At 41.4% G+C, this 18075-nt stretch overlaps 1 protein-coding gene across 1 annotated transcript in view; it reads right to left on the reverse strand.

Moving 5' to 3' along the window:
* The window catches only part of mmd (mind-meld), a 1597006-nt gene that overhangs the window by 195774 nt on the left and 1383157 nt on the right, over nt 1–18075 (reverse strand). Inside the window, exon 14 of the mRNA XM_068225859.1 lies at nt 8896–9068. Within this exon, the coding sequence (XP_068081960.1) occupies nt 8896–9068 (173 nt within the window). The remainder of the gene's footprint in view (nt 1–8895; nt 9069–18075) is intronic.

Raw genomic sequence — 18075 nt, forward strand, 5'->3', positions numbered from 1 at the left:
TCACTTTCCTGCGAGAATCTCTTGAAGTCAGAATTTGTCTTCAGGCACTATGCATAAGTGCATGCCCTATATTTCCAAATGCATATCTTAGATTGTCCGTGTTGTCTCCTGTTCACGAGAAAAAAATAGTTGCCATGACTTATGACTTGACCCTCGTAGTTTGTGTACCGGTAATTGTATTTTCTTAACAGAATAATACAACATACAAGGACTCTATGGAATACACTCCTTTTCACAACCCACTGAAGAAAAGCCATCAGGCATAATTATGACATATGTAATACATTTTATGGTTCACTATCACATAAATATTGTCATTGCCGGGACGAAACCTCCTATGTGTTAATATTTTTGGAGATATACTGACCCGCAGCATATACATCATGAAGAGCGATAATGCCTTGACAATATTCACACAATATTGCACCTCAGATGACAGAACCTTACTGGCCAAAGTTCTAAGCTAAATTATTTCACATAGGAGGTTTTGTCCCAGCTGCGACGATATGCTGTACATCATATTTGTAGCTTCACTAAGAGAACTTATATTCAACAGTTTTATTTCTTCTTTCTTCCAGTCACCATTAACGAGAGCTGAGTTACAAGATACCAACGTAAGTGGTGCAGTTGGTTAGTTATCATTCTGTTCCTAAGATAGTGGGTTCGGTCCTGAATGAGGTTTGAGGCATTTCAGAGAGCTTAAATGCAATAACTTTGTGTTGGTAGCTTCTGCCATTTAAAAATAAACCTGTGGGACAAAATTCCAATATCCTGGCATAAACCACTGGGATAATGATCAATATGTTTATACATCATTACATATACATTGAGCTCTCAAGAATATTCTGAGTATTTCTATGTGGAAATGGAGCCAAGTTAATAAAGGATTTCATTTGTGAAACCATCACTGTTGTTCTTAAGATTTATGTCCATTTCTTTTAGCAGTTTTAAAATTTTGTCTGTGTAGAACTGGGCTAGCTTGAAGATGGAAAAAAAGAACCAACAACACCGCAATACTGTTTGATAGCACTGAAATTATCAAATTATATTCCATTTAGAGATCTCTGAATGGACTAGAACAAGTGGAATTCAGATGGTGTAATGCCATGAAATGTATTTGGTGTGGTAAGACTTCATAGTTAATCTAATGCAACATTTTATGTGGGGGCCTGGTGTTGTCTTGTTGGAATTTAAGGTCACTTGATTTACCTAGTTTTGGCCTTTTCTACTGTTTGCATTTATGCAAAAATACTGTGTTTGAGGTTATTCTTCTTCTTCTTCTTCTTCTTCTTCTTCTTCTTCTTATTATCATCATTATTATTATTATTATTATTATTATTATTATTATTATTATTATTATTATTATTATTATTATTGAATGTCTAACTGCATTCTACTCCCTACCTATGGATTAATTTAAATGTCAAAGTACCTTTCTCTGTTGATATTCTATCTTGTTGAAGTTTCATTTTCACTTAACATAGGATTTTATTTGTGAAAACATCACTGATGTTCCTAATATTTATGTCCATTTCTTTGAGCATTGCATCCATCCTAAAGCCTGGCTTTTCATGTACTAATTACCTCTTTTTCTCGTGATCGTTCACTTCCCGAACCATCACTTATTTGAATTTTATTGGCTACTCTTTCTGTGTACAGTGACGTTTCTTGATCTCACTCTTTTGTCATTAGACTTATTTAGCCTTTTTCTGGTTAATCTTTGCTATTTTGATACCCAATGTGACATTATTATAATTTTTATAGTTAATTCTGTTAATGTTGTTCTTTACATTTGTATTTATCTTGTCTAGTATACATAATCTTAGTTATTGCTCTAGCCCTCACTACTGGACATGGTATATATATAACCACTGCCTCATCCTTGGACTACACGCAAGTTAGCAGTAACAGTGGAAGGAAATACGTGCTTCCTGCTGAGTAACTCACCTCGCCAGGCTTATCAGAACTTCTAAATACAAGTAGGGCAACCTGTTCTTATCAGTACAGCCAGGAAAGTGCAACATATGTCTGAGCGTGTGCACTCAAAGAGCATTATCAGCTAGCACTTCTTAGTGCTACTTCCCTAGTCTTTTTCAGGCACCCACAGGAGCAATGGCAGGCAACAGGTAACCAGTGGACGGCAATGCAGATGGCCAGAAGAAGATAACCCTAGAGGAGTGGATCAAGAAACACATGGCCAGGATGGACTACGCCGAACTGGCCCTGCCAACCGTATTTGGTGTATCACCGAGAGGGCATGGAGAGGAACACGGAGATGTATCTGATCCTCGGCGTACTCCGGGTGAAGGGCGGCCCTTACCCAGACAAAGTCATGGATATGGTTCTCCCCTGGAGGCTCATCTTACGCCCGCAGGATGAAGAGTGGACTGACTGGTACAAGAAGCACCTGTCCCAGGCATGGCAGAGCATCCGACTGCCTGGCGCGGGGGGAGGCCAAGCCAAACGACAACACCAAAGAGGAGGCAGCTACCCAGATGCTTCAGGCGATGTCTACCACTACCGCGCAGACTGCCAGGAGGCAGAAGCATTAGCAGATGTGCACAGACCCACATCTCTTGGCTCCTACACAGCCCATGCCAATGAGGACTGAGGAGGACAGTGATGCTCCCGAGCATCGTGATGGCGGGACCCAGGTCGAACTGCACCACTTCTTGAAATGTATGCAGACGACCAAGACCGCTAACCAGGAACATCCCAGGAAGGACCCGCCACCTGCGTGCAGACCAGGAAGGCGCCTTGCACAGAGAAAGGCAGTGCAAAGACGGACGCCCCTGGATGTACAGAGGCTGCTTCTCTGGCTTCATGGCCTGACTGCACCTCCTTCATAATGCAGACATCGGTGTGTGCCCAACAGGACAGGGAATGCAATAACATGCCAGCAATGAATGACTATGCCGCCGCCAGCCAGGAGGAAGGAGTAGCTGGCACTGCAGTGAGGCCACCCGCTACCCTATGGTCCCCAGGCCAGGAGGAGGACCATCATCAGGAAGAGGCCTCTTTTACCGCCGAGAAGAGACCACTGGCAGGAAGCTGGCACCACCTCTGAACCAGGAAGAAGACAACGCTGATTCACCAGGAAAGGGCTACACAGCTGCAGCCCAGGACTGCTCGCAGGAAGGCAGTCGAACAAGGAGCCAAACAGGTGAGGACCTCAGCGGGAAGCAGTAGTTTAGGTGAGATCAAAACGTACCCCTCTGCAGCTCTTGCAGTGTTTCTGCTGTATGAGTTGGAGCCACTGTCAGGTTAGCTGTGGGCTACAAGTGAGCGGGGGCCATCCGGGCCATAGCATAGGTGGAGGGAAAAGAGGCCCGGAGCCATGCACTGCAGCGATCCAACAGGTCTCCGGCTTGGTGGGCATGGCCTCATTCTCCGGGATCGGAGACTGGGTAGCAGGGACCACAAGGGGGTTGAGCAGTGCGGCAGGCCTTAGGGGTTCTTGTCACATGGCTCGGCAACCGGCAAGGCCTGTGTTAGTCACAGCAGTGCCCAGAAGGACTGATCCCCTGAACTACTAGACTGGCGTGGAACAGGATAATGACTTCTGCATGACACCTATCCCCAACTAATACTATTACCTGGAAATTTCCAGAACCACATCCTTGCATGTGCTATTTTAATTTTTTTTTTTGCTAGGGGCTTTACGTCGCACCGACACAGATAGGTCTTATGGCGACGATGGGATAGGAAAAGCCTAGGAGTTAGACGGCCGTGGCCTTAATTAAGGTACAGCCCCAGCATTTGCCTGGTGTGAAAATGGGAAACAACGGAAAACCATTTTCAGGGCTGCCGATAATGGGATCTATTTTAAAATGCCAGGTTTTACATGTAGGCATTGTACTATTTCTGTCTATGTGGTTCTGTCCTGACCCTTTCTAGCCAATTATACTGGAATGATACTCTATCACCACATCTGGCCTAGTAGCATGGTGAGCATGGGAACAGGCAGATACTTCCAAAGTATCATATTTCCCAATCCTCCCTGCTGCTGTCCCTTTCTTCTTAGAACTAACAGCATATCAGAGGTGATGTAGATTAGAGTCAATCACCACGAGCAACTTTCAATGTCCAGCTTGCACAGTGCTCAGAAGGTCTTGTGTATTTTAACTTGTCGAGCAGTATGCCCCAAAGTTAAGTAATGAAAATCTATAACTTCAACATAATGTGATACTTTCAATACCTTTCGACAATCTGAGGCATTACTTTACTTTACTTTACTTTACTTTACTTTAAGAATCAACAGTAATATTATTTAAGAATTGTGTTCTACAAGATTTCTAAGAACACTGCAACTAAAATTTTTGACTCGTGAGTTCTCTCGCATTTTTTTTTCTGCTTCAATTTTTAATCATTTTGTATTTAATCAATATTTAACTTCCTTTTTTCATCAAGAAAGTTATCTTTACATAATCAAATTTTTAATCCTTTTTCCTAATTGTTAAATTTTCAAGTTATAACTGTATAATTTTTTAAAAATAATTTTAAAATTTAAAAAAATCATTGGGTTTCTTTCCCTTACATTCACTGCCTTTTCCCTCTTCAAAATTTTCAATCCATCATTTGGTATGCCTATACCGTACCGTTGCCTACCCAATCCCATCTCCTGAAAACAAAGTCCCATCCTCGGACTTCGTCGAAGTTTTGCCACTACTGAATGTTTCTCCCGGTAGCTCAATAAGCACATAGAGCTACTTTTGATCAACACTGAACTCAACTTTGTTATGCAACCAAATATCTTGCAGTCGGTTTTATCAAAATATGAGTTTTCAAGTAACACAGCAGAATGAATGTTTGAATACACATCAATCAAACCCACAAAAATCTTCTTGTACAAACCCCACTTTTTCATTTGTATGAAAACACATGAAATACATATACGGTATGGTATGCATTTCTTGTGTGTGTGTGTGTTTGTATTCCTTAACCCTATGCGCTCCTGTGTCGGGTGCGGCCCGACAAGTAAATATTTCTGTTGCACACTTGTGGGTGCCACCCGCCCAACGAATATATCAATTTTACCGGCTTATTACGTCATTTTGGTTATTTCAATATGCTGAAGTCTTGTAGTGGAAAGCTTGGACTACATCCTATACTGTATTTGACTACATCCATGCGCAGTATAAATCGATTTTTTTTAGTCGTTTGATAGTTCGATAGTTTTACGTTTCATTTTTTTTTTTTGTGTCAAAAACGATCTTTTGAAATGTCGGGCCGAGGTAGTAAGCAGATGTGTACAGATGAGATTATCAGTTTACTGAACGAATTGAGTGATAGCGAGGAGTCTCATGTTAGTGCTTTTAGTGAGAATGAAAGTTTACGTGCTAATTCAAATGACTCAAACAGTGAAAGTGACAATGATGGTGATCGTAGATCTGATGTTATTGGGGAAGCTGACGCCATTCTCGGGCAACAAGTAGACAAATGGAACATGTAAATGAGGAAATCATACAGGTGATGGCGTAAATGATTTTTTTGGCTACTGGAAGTTGCTGTTGTTAACAGATTTCTTCTCTACAACCAGGCGCAAAAAACAAGAAACAAGCAACCTATTCCTCATTTTCGCTATAGGGAGATGATGTTGGTGGATCGCATTGGTGACGTTCAGTAGATTAAGAAGGCAAAATATGGTCATCTGTACACCAGGAAGAGACTGAAAGGATACCATTTCATTGCAAAGAATGAACAGGGATCGTCTAAGGATTGGGCTGTGTGCAGTGATAGGAAGGTGAAAGGGGACAGATGAGAAACTGTTTTCACTGTAAAACTTGTTCTAGAAACCCAGGACTTTACCTAGTGGACTGTTTTGAAAAATATCACGCCTTGAAGTTATTTAAGTAGATACTTGTATACCAAATATTCCTCACATTAACTTTGAGAATTTTATTAATTATAGTGACCGAATGTGCATTTACACCTCAGCACAGGAAAATGAACACAACGAAAATTATTCTGATGGACTGCATATCCATATAAAGCTGGGAGGCGTGAACATTCTTAAGGGAATTAATGGATATGAATTGCATTATCAGATATGCAATGTTGTTTCCGCAGCGACGAAATACTGAATCGCATCTCCAACTTCCTTGTCGAAATTAGGAATTCACACTCATAAACGATAACCAATCGGTCATGACCTAGATACGTAAAGTGCTCCAGACATATGGGACACACATTCAAACCGATGAAATATTCAAAACTGATGTTCAAAATAATTAGAAAGACCACCGAGTATATAAAGAACAGTGTACATCTAGCACACTCGAATTATGACAGTAAACAGTTTCCGAACAAATGGCACGTATGACAAACGGTAGAAGACTCAGACATAGCACTCATGACCACTGACAGAATAGAATGGAACAGAGTACGACGACGACGAACCCGTCTTTCGTCGGTACAGGGGCGGAGCCCCAGGAGCCGCGAAGTTTATGGCTTGTCGACCTCTAAAAGGTCTTGAATGTCCTGTTTTAATGGTAATTCTCTGCAGTTGACGGTGTTGTTGCTCGGGTTATTCTTGTATTCCTCAGTTTTCATTGGCCAGTGACCACTCCCGATGTTGCCTAACTGTCGGTGGTTGCTTACGCTGTTGTTCCAGTGCTCTAAGGAGTGCGGAAGGGAGTGTTACTTTTGGCAGGGAGTCGGGAGATATTGCGTGGCTGGGGGGGAGTTGCTTTTAGTTGATGATTAGCTGTCTGCTTGGCATGGTCATGGGGGATTGCGGGTTTTGGGCGGTGATTAACTTGAGAAGGAGGATGTTTAGGTGTCTTGGGTGGGTTGGCTGGTGAGGTCTTAATTGGGGGTTATTGGATTCAGAGGTTTAGGGATTTGGATACTGAAGAGAGGTGGGGGAGTTGTGCGTGTGTGTAGGTGTTGTGCTTTCCTGTAGTGTGCCATAATTGCCTCCTTCAGGAAGGGGCAGCCAGGGAATGAGGCTGCGTGACTGACTTCGCAGTTCGCGCACCTCGCCTGGTCCCGAGGCACCATGCAATCAGTGTGGCGGTGGGGACCACCACATCTATTACAGTGGGTGGCTTCTGAGCATGAGGCTGCAGAGTGATTTAGTCCCAGGCAATTAAAGCATTGGGTAATGAGTGAGGGACGGAAGGGGGGCAGGTGTGAGTATTTGTTTTGGGGGTGTCGCGTGTTGGTGTCATTTTTGGCCTAGGAGCAGGTTTGCCACGCCTCCTCCTAGTTTGAGTGTATTTATTTTGAGTGTCCGTGCCCGATTGTGAGATTGATGTGGTCTCAGTCTCGGGCTCGGGAGATGGTTGGGGGAAAGAGGGGAGGTGAGGGAAGAGTCAGTGTTTGGGGGGAGAGAGACTTCTGTTTGTGTGGGTTGGTGGTTGTGTGAGGTGAGTGCAAGCGTGTTTGTGAGAATTTAGTGTATGTGAGTGGGCGAGGCTTGGTTTGGGTGGGGGCTTAGTTTGTGTATGCTTGTTTTCTGTGCCTGTATGGTCTGTTAAGACTTTGTAGTCGATATCATGGAGAATTAGTTGATTGCAGAGTGTGAAGTACTCTTCTTTACTGAGTATAAGAATGAGGGTGAAACCGTTGTCTATTTCCTGTAGGTATTGTATGTGCTGCGTGACGCTATGGATGGCTTTGGAGGTGAGTTTGAGGTGGTCATGACGGATTCTTGCCTGTTCTTCGGGGGGTAGGGTACCCACATTCGGGAAGGGAATAACTATGGGATGAAATTGTGATTCAGGTACGTCTGAGCGGATGTAGGGTGGTTTGTGGTAGGGTGAGTTATGGTTTTGGAATTTTTGGGTCATGGCGGTGGGAGTCTTGATGTGGCTGGAATGTCGGTGTCCAGGCTACTCAATCCACTGGGGGGGGGGTCCCGACAGGGTGAGAGGTGGATCAGGGGTGTTATTTAAAACACTGGAACGGTCAAACTCACGAGGAGGACCGGCGTACTAGCGCTCGCTTAGTGGGCACGGTCGAGACAGGTTTAGTTTTATCGTGTCACAACGAGACAAGTCTCGAACCTGTGACCACACTAAGGGCTGTGACAAATTGCTCGTGTGCCTGCACAAGGCAGGCTGGAGGTCTGCTCTGGTCAAATATGGCTGGATGACTGGCGGCGACCGCAGAAAGTCCTCTTTGACTATATCAAATTGGTCGGACCGCACCGAGAACTTCGTCGGGCCGCTCTTCACAGAATAAGACACGCTTCTCGCCTTTATACTGCATATCCACTATCAATTCAAATCAGTTACCCATTACCGAATTTCCCAGCGTAATAGCTATAGTAGATGTTGTATCAGTTGGAAAGATTACTAATTGTCACTGCTTAAATTGTCCAATTGCATCCCTTTTTACATGACTTTTAAATATTTTCCATTTGTAACTTTGGTCCTCAGGCAACTTCTTGTAATACTCCCTGCTCCTACAGCTGGGTACTAAAATAATTTGGTTTCACAAGTGTGTCCCAATAACCTACCAATACTGACTGACTAATTCGCATCATGTATACATAATATGGAAATAATTACATATACTTAGCCCATTTAATTAATTTAATATAAAATTGCCTGAACTTAATTACATAGAAATAAATAAGGAATCAATTGTACATATATAACGTGTTACAAATGTGTAAAATCTGCTTACACTTCTTTTATAATAATAATTATAATAATAATAATAATAATAATAATAATAATAATAATAATAATAATAATAATAATAATAATAGTAAATAATAATATTTTGGCAAACGACAATTCATACCAAGTATCATTATATAGTCCACCCTAATATTTTAAACAATAATTGTGTGTATGCCAAGTTCAGAATAACATAAGAACTTACCATCTCAAGCTCTAATTAAAACTATATTTTCATCATTTAAAAATCATCACATTTACTCACGTGAGTAGTTGAGTCGTATCCTTATCCACCTTGAAGAGATTGCGTGATGTATAATCATTGAAATTTAAAAGAGCCCGACTTATATCTTGACTCTTGTCTATAGGAGCTTGGTTTGTACCTTGCCATGTCTCAATGTACACCACTGATACCCGCGTGTTGAGTGTACGGAAATACTAGAAAGAAAATATGCAAATAAGATTAATGCTAATACACACTATAATTAATATATGTATTGACAATGAAAATGCAGCATGGATAAGAATGAAAATCAATCCCTGAGTGGTGCAGTAATCCAATCATAGAATGAACAGCCTGTAATATGAGTGATAAGTTGTGATAACAAAAGGAATACATTGTCCTATCGTCAGAACCTCTCAGCGACTCTATGCTATCTTCTATAACACTGTACTCCAATATAAAGTCAGCATAATGGACAAAATTGGGTTAAACTGACTGCAGCAATAATGTGTTTAACATTACTTCTACTATGAACATCGTTTGGTTTGATTTTCAGTGAAACATAACTCCTACTCAGTATTTTCAACTGACGTAACAGTCATATTGTGTGAAGTCTACGAAAAACCCAGTTAATCATGAAAACACATTACCACCACGGTAGGCATAAATCGGCACATGTCGCCAGAAGCAGTCAAAAGAAGATATCGCTACTATCCAGGAGCGTACCTAACGGGTCCGGGCCGCATGTCCCGCCGTACATGGGCGAGGGGGTGGGTACAAATCTATTGTGTACCTGAATACGTAATTAAATTATGCAATGTAAAAATAATTGCCTTGTTCTTTGCATTGATGTAAATCTAAACGTAGATGTAATTAACGTTGCGCATTATGATGCAAATCTCTGTTAGAACGTTACATAGGCCTGTACTGATACGACACAGGGTTGCCTTTTGGTGAATCTCCGGGTCGTGTATTAACTGGCAGCTGGGCTGTATGCACAAGTAAAAAGATATCAACCCAGTGAACATGACTGTCAGTCAGTGCTGCCAGTTCTCCCGAGATGCTTCCCCGTAATCATTGTAGGTTACATCATCTCTATCCTCCTGGTGAACTTGAATCTCGCGCTTCATAGCAATGCAGCAGTGAAGGAAAATTCCCGACCCGCATTTAGAATCAGATCAGGATGGTAATTCAAAGTCAGCTGTGTTCATTTCAGTTGGTAACTTATGACGTGTGCACAAGTTCATATTATGAGTTCAAACTTCTAGTACCTGTACCAGTAAAACTACGTATTTAAACGGTTTCCAAACCCGCTAGAGAGATCGTGAAAAGGAAGAATCTGTTAAAAAGTTGCAAAAACTTGTTCCTATAAAAGTGTAGGTGAAGATTATTTGCCAGGTTCCAGTAGCAATAGTGTTACGTCTTGTGATAAATCCGTGTCCGGCGTGTCAGTTGAAAATCCAAGTGGGAATGCAAGGTTTGTGTTAATGACATTTCAGCACAGAGTGATTTTGACATTTGTGTTCGTGACAATTCAGTATAATACAGTGATTTTGAAACTGATAATGCGAAAAATATAACTGATACCGATCGTGGTCGGTAGGTACAGTGGTGAATTAGATTGAGATCTGAAAATAAAAATTTGTGACCTTTCAACTTTGAAATAGCTAGTAGGCCCTATAACTCCTGATAGTTAAAAACTCGGCCATTACTAGTACAGTAATGTCCCTGACTAACGTACATGGCTGCAACTTTATACCACTGTACCGGTCACAACAGCATCCGCCGAGTGATCGTTAAGCAAACTAAAACTTATAAAAACATACATGTACAATACCATAAGCGGAAAGTGTTGTTAACGAGTTTCTGTCGACGAAGCAATGATGCTTCGGAAAATTATGATGGATGCCACCTCTGGTGAGTTTCAGTTAATTATATCTCTAATATATAAGCACTCGGTGATTAATGTAGGAAACCTCAGTCTCGCACTGTGTCAGAATTTGAGGAAGGGGGATGAAAATATTATTTTGCAGGGATACTTTACTCACGCTACTGCTACTACCGGCAAATGTGGCAGCGTCTGGATTTGTGTAAAGCTTTTGTCGATTCCGGAATTACTTTCTGGAAGATCGAAAACCACATGCTGAGAACCCTCTTGAGAAAATATACTGGGGAAAGTGTACCACGTGAAATAACGTTACGAAAAAAAATACTGTTTGCTGTTAGAATGTAACCTGAAATATTCGCAGTGAGGTTTGTGAAAAGAAGAAAACATGGATTTCAAGTAATAATAATAGGTACGGTAAGGGTGTATTCTGCCCGAAGGCAGGTCCGAACCTCCACAGAGGTGTGCCTGAGCCAGAGTTTACGTACGGTAGGATGGCCAGTTCTTTTCCGCTCCTCCATTCCCTTATCCCCCACCAACAGCGCGTGGCAACCCATCCACTTCTTGACCACGCTCAATGTTGCTTAACTTCGGAGATCTCACGGGATCCGGTGTTTCAACACGGCTACGGCCGTTGGCAATAATAATAATAACATACATACATACATACATTATCATTATAGACTGTTATGCCTTTCAGCGTTCAGTCTGCAAGCCTCTGAGAATTTACTAAACGTCGCCACAATCCTCGATTTCCAACTAGTGTTGTGGCTTCATTTAGTTCTATACCTCTTATCTTTAAATCGTTAGAAACAGAGTCTAACCATCGTCGTCTTGGTCTCCCTCTACTTCTCTTACCCTCCATAACAGAGTCCATTATTCTCCTAGGTAACCTATCCTCCTCCATTCGCCTCACATGACCCCACCACCGAAGCCGGTTTATGCGTACAGCTTCATCCATCGAGTTCATTCCTAAATTAGCCTTTATATCCTCATTCCGAGTTCCCTCCTGCCATTGTTCCCACCTGTTTGTACCAGCAATCATTCTTGCTACTTTCATGTCTGTTACTTCTAACTTATGAATAAGATATCCTGAGTCCACCCAGCTTTCGCTCCCATAAAGCAAAGTTGGTCTGAAAACAGACCGATGTAAAGATAGTTTCGTTTGGGAGCTCACTTCCTTCTTACAGAATACTGCTGATCGCAACTGCGAGCTCACTGCATTAGCTTTACTACACCTTGATTCAATCTCACTTACTATATTACCATCCTGGGAGAACACACAACCTAAATACTTGAAATTATCGACCTGTTCTAGCTTTGTATCACCAATCTGACATTCAATTCTGTTGGATTTCTTACCTACTGACATCAATTTAGTCTTAGAGAGGCTAATTTTCATACCATACTCATTGCACCTATTTTCAAGTTCCAAGATGTTAGACTGCAGGCTTTCGGCACAGTCTGCCATTAAGACCAAATCGTCAGCATAGGCCAGGCTGCTTACTACATTTCCACCTAACTGAATCCCTCCCTGCCATTTTATACCTTTCAGCATATGATCCATGTAAACTACAAACAGCAAAGGTGAAAGATTACAGCCTTGTCTAACTCCTGTAAGTACCCTGAACCAAGAACTCATTCTACCATCAATTCTCACAGAAGCCCAATTGTCAACATAAATGCCTTTGATTGATTTTAATAATCTACCTTTAATTCCATAGTCCCCCAGTATAGCGAACATCTTTTCCCTCGGTAACCTGTCATATGCTTTCTCTAGATCTACGAAACATAAACACAACTGCCTATTCCTCTCGTAGCATTTTTCAATTACCTGGCGCATACTGAAAATCTGATCCTGACAGCCTCTCTGTGGTCTGAAAGCACACTGGTTTTCATCCAACTTCCTCTCAACGACTGATCGTACCCTCCCTTCCAAGATGCCAGTGAATACTTTGCCTGGTATACTAATCAATGAGATACCTCGATAGTTGTTGCAATCCTTCCTGTTCCCTTGCTTATAGACAGGTGCAATTACTGCTTTTGTCCAATCTGAAGGTACCTTACCAACACTCCACGCTAATTTGACTACTCTATGAAGCCATTTCATCCCTGCCTTCCCACTATACTTCACCATTTCAGGTCTAATTTCATCTATTCCTGCTGCCTTATGACAATGGAGTTTATTTACTATCCTTTCCACTTCCTCAAGCATAATTTCACCAACATCATTTTCCTCCTCCCCATGAGCTTGACTGTTTGCAACACCACCATGATGATTTCCTTTTACATTGAGAAGATGTTCAAAATATTCCCTCCACCTCTCCAGTGATTCCCTGGGATCTGTTATGAGTTCACCTGAATTACTCAAAACACTGTTCATTTCCTTTTTCCCTCCCTTCCTAAGATTCTTTATTACTGTCCAGAAAGGTTTCCCTGCTGCTTGACCTAGCCTTTCCAGGTTATTACCAAAATCTTACCATGACTTCTTTTTGGATTCAACAACTATTTGTTTCGCTCTGTTTCTTTCATCTACGTACAAATCCCTGTCTGCCTCGGCCCTTGTTTGGAGCCATTTCTGATAAGCCTTCATTTTACGTTTACAGGCTGCTCTCACTTCATCATTCCACCAAGATGTTCGCCTTTTCCCATCTTTACACACAGTTGTTCCTAGGCATTCCCTTGCTGTTTCTACTACAGCATCCCTGTATGCCACCCATTCACTTTCTATATCCTGAACCTGCTTACTGTCTACTGTTCGAAACTTCTCGCTAATCATATCCATGTACTTCTGTCTAATTTCCTCGTCCTGAAGATTTTCTACCCTTATTCGTCTGCAGACAGATTTCACTTTCTCTACCCTAGGCCTAGAGATACTTAGTTCACTACAGATCAGATAATGGTCTGTATCATCGAAAAATCCCCGAAAAACTCGTACATTCCTAAAAGATTTCCTGAATTCAAAGTCTGTTAAGATATAGTCTATTATGGATCTGGTACCCCTAGCCTCCCATGTGTAGCGGTGAATAGCCTTATGCTTGAAGAATGTATTCGTAACAGCTAAACCCATACTAGCACAGAAGTCCAGCAAACGCTTCCCATTCCCATTAGCTTCCATATCTTCCCCACATTTACCAATCACCCTTTCGTATCCTTCAGTTCTATTCCCAACTCTCGCATTGAAATCGCCCATTAGCACTATTCTATCCTTGCTGTTGACCCTGACCACGATGTCACTCAATGCTTCATAAAACTTGTCAACTTCATCCTCATCTGCACCCTCACATGGTGAATACACGGACACAATTCTTGTCCTAATTCCTCCCACTGACAAATCTACCCACATCATTCGCTCACTTACGTGCCTATAATAATAATAATAATAATAATAATAATAATAATAATAATAATAATAATAATAATAATAATAATAATACTGTTTTTACTTCCCACTAACTACCTTTACAATTTTTGGAGACGCCGAGGTGATGAATTTTGTACCGAAGGAGTTCTTATACGCGCTAGTTAATCTACCGACAAGGGGCTGACGTATTTAAGAGCCTTCAAATACACCGGACTGAGCCAGTATCGAACCTGCCAACTTGGGCTCCGAAAGCCAGCGCTGTAACCGTCTGAGCCACTCAGCCCCGCTATTCAATTGATGAAAGAACGAATATAGCTAGACGGTACATTACGAACGTTATCGTAGGAACAGTAGAATCCGAAGAGAGAATGCCCAAAATACAATATTTCTGCAAACAATGGAAGAGTTAGACAAAGTTAACGGTACTACTATTGCTCATTTAATCACCAGCTCTTTAAACTACCTTCAGTAATCAATGATCTGGATTTAGGGCAGTCGGCCAGGTGGCAGATTCCCTATCTGTTGTTTTCCTAGCCTTTTCTTAAATGATCGCAAAGAAATTGGAAAATTATTGAACATTTCCCTTGGTAAGTTATTCCAATCCCTAACTCCCCTTCCTATAAACGAATATTTGCCCCAGTTTGTCCGCTTGAATTCCAACTTTATCTTCATATTGTGATCTTTCCTACTTTTAAAGGCACCACTCAAACTTATTCGTCTACTGATGTCCTCCCACGCCATCTCTCCACTGACAGCTCGGAACATACCAATTAATCGAGCAGCTCGTCTCCTTTCTCCCAAGTCTTCCCAGCCCAAACTTTTCAACATTTTTGTAACGCTACTCTTTTGTCAGAAATCACCCAGAACAAATCGAGCTGCTTTTCTTTGGATGTTTTCCAGTTCTTGAATCAAGTAATCCTGGTGAGGGTCCCATACACTGGAACCATATTGTAGTTGGGGTCTTACCAGAGACTTATATGCCCTCTCCTTTACATCCTTACTACAACCCCTAAATACCCTCATAACCATGTGCAGAGATCTGTACCCTTTATTAACAATCATATTTATGTGATTACCCCAATGGAGGTCTTTTCTTATATTAACGCCTAGGTACATACAATGATCCCCAAAAGGAACTTTCACCCCATCAACACAGTAATTAAAACTGAGAAGACTTTTCCTGTTTGTGAAACTCACAACCGGACTTTTAACCCCGTTCATCATCATACCATTACCCACCGTCCACCACACAACACTATCGAGGTCACCCTGCAGCCGCTCACAATCTTGTAACTTATTTTTACTCTGTACAAAATAACATCATTTGCAAACGGCCTTATCTCTGATTCCACTTCTTTACACATATCATTGATATATATAAGAAAACATGAGGGTCCAATAATACTGCCTTGAGGAATTCCCCTCTCAATTATTACAGGGTCAGATAAAGCTTCGCCTACTCTAATTCTCTGACGTAGACAAATAAATTTTAGTTCAAAAAGGATGTTTGTCGAAGTTTCTTCTCGAATCCAAATCTTCAAGGGGGTAGCTCCCGAACGCGCACTTCCTCCAGAGACAGTGTTAACATGGACGTGGATTTCTGCTCTCTTGTACTACTCAGACAACTCTGGCAAGGTATCAGAACTGATTGCCATGCTGCTTGAAAATGACGCTGCATCAAAATTTTGTGACGTGAAGAAATTTCTCACTATGCGAGTGTCAGAAATAGTTTGTCTTTCGTATCAGCCTGGTACGGTAAATTGCAGGAAGTGGTCACGAAGTTTGAAAAGAGTGGGGAGGCTTCTGTGACTTGAAGGAACATTGCTGAAAGAAAAGTGAAACTTATTGAATCTGTTGCAGGTGAAAAGTGCAAGAGTGTTTCATCCTAAAATCTAGGATTATGGAAACTACGGCAAATTTGTCAAATTTTGATAGACGGTCTCTCAGTAGACGAAGATGTACGTCCATCTATATTACCTTGCTTCAAATATCCGTCCACACATCAATCGACGTAGAGCGATCTTTTTCTGCAATTTGTCTGATAATGATTTCGTGTGGCTATTTCTAGCCGGGTGCAGCCCTTGTAAGGCAGCCCCTCCGATGAGGGTGGGCTGCATCTGCCATTTGTAGGTAACTGCATGTTATTGTGGTGGAAGATAGCGTTATGTGTAGTATGTGAGTTGCAGGGATGTTGGGGACAACACAAACACCCGGCCCCCGAACCAGTGGAATTAACCAACGAAGGTTAAAATCCCCGGCCCGGCCGGGAATCGAACCCGGGACCCTCTGGACCAAATGACAACACGCTAACCATTTAGCCACGGAGCCGGACATTTTGTCTGTTAGAAGGCAGAGTTTAAGTTCAGAGAATTTGAGGAAAGATGGTGATGTGCAACAAATCTCTTTTATTTGAAAGGATGCGGTGACTGGACACTAAACTTTGAAGAGCCATCTTTCAGTAATGTATGAACATATAGTTTATGTATGTATGTGTATGTTAAGTCCTCAGCCTGAAGGCTGGTTGGATCCTCAACAGCTCCGCCATTACCTGCCATAGATGGCCTAGGCATCACTGAAGAGGCGTACTAGGGAAATGAGGAGTGAGGTAGTTTCCCGTTGCTTTCCTCACCGAGCTAGAAGTAGCTATTACATATCAGTATGCCAAGCCCACTGAAATGCATGCACCAACCGATCCTATGAGCAACATTTTCACACCATTCGTAGAAGGGACTGGCTGCATAAGGAATGGCATTACTAGCATCGCTCATACCTCAGTCACTTTCATATTGTCAAAGCCAACGATAAGACAGAGACAGGGCAATGAAAGTAACAACATTGCTCTAGTCTATACCAGAAGACATAGCGCACTGTAAGCACTAAGTCCTGCCAGCAAAGGCATATATAGTTTATATCATCAGTATATCTATCTAATAAATAATACATTTTAAATAGCATTTTTTATTTAGTACCTATTTTGCATCTTTTGTCTGCCTTTTTTGCCTGGTCGTTTTAACAATTTTAAGTGCCTGAACACCCTAGCTCTACTTCCAACAATATCGTGAGTCCACCCAGCTTTCACTCGCATATACCAAAGTTGGTGTTAAGTATCTACGTAATTTTTCAATTACTTACACAAAACATTTTATTTCTAAGTTCGTTTTACCATTTTACATTAGATGTTTGGACCGTTGAAAATAATAACAAGTTTCTTGTTATGTTGACAGACTCAGTAGCATTTCCATTAAGTTAGAATAAAGTATTCTACTCTAAAATGATTTGTTAAACATCTGCGGCATATGGTCATCACAATGTGACAGAAAATATCCGAGATTATTTTTTAAATTTGGACCCGCTTCAGCAATGAAGAAAGTCGTCACGAAGGGTAATTTCGATTATTTCTCCTTCAAGATTAGGCCTATTTAGCTTTCACCACATCAACTCCAAAGCCAGTGCTGACGTGGTAGGATAAATTATTTTTACTGCGATTTATAATGTGGACAATATCGCAGACGAGGTATTTTCATGTTCTAGTTTAATCTGTAACTGTGCCCGGCTGCTTGGCTGAATTATCGGCGTGGTGACTTTCGGTTCAGAGAGCACTGGGTTCTATTTTCGGTTTTTCGGAGATTTTGATCTTTAATTATTGTTAATAGGCTTGGCTCGCGGACTGAGTACATGAAATGTCCCCAACATCCCTGTAACTCATACACAACACACAACACTGTCATCCACCACAATAACACGTGAATGCCACCTACCCTCGTGGGTAGGTCTGCCTTACAAAGACTGCATCAGGTTAGCAGTAGCCATACAACATAATAATAATAATAATAATAATAATAATAATAATAATAATAATAATAATAATAATAATAATAATAATAATTGTACCAGGGACACACCTTCCCCGGATACTTAAACTGTACGCCTTCTCTATGGCCATCTATGTCAGTGAACACGAACTTTTAACATC

This window comes from Anabrus simplex, chromosome 2, assembly GCF_040414725.1.
Source record: "Anabrus simplex isolate iqAnaSimp1 chromosome 2, ASM4041472v1, whole genome shotgun sequence".
NCBI classification, from domain to species: domain Eukaryota; kingdom Metazoa; phylum Arthropoda; class Insecta; order Orthoptera; family Tettigoniidae; genus Anabrus; species Anabrus simplex.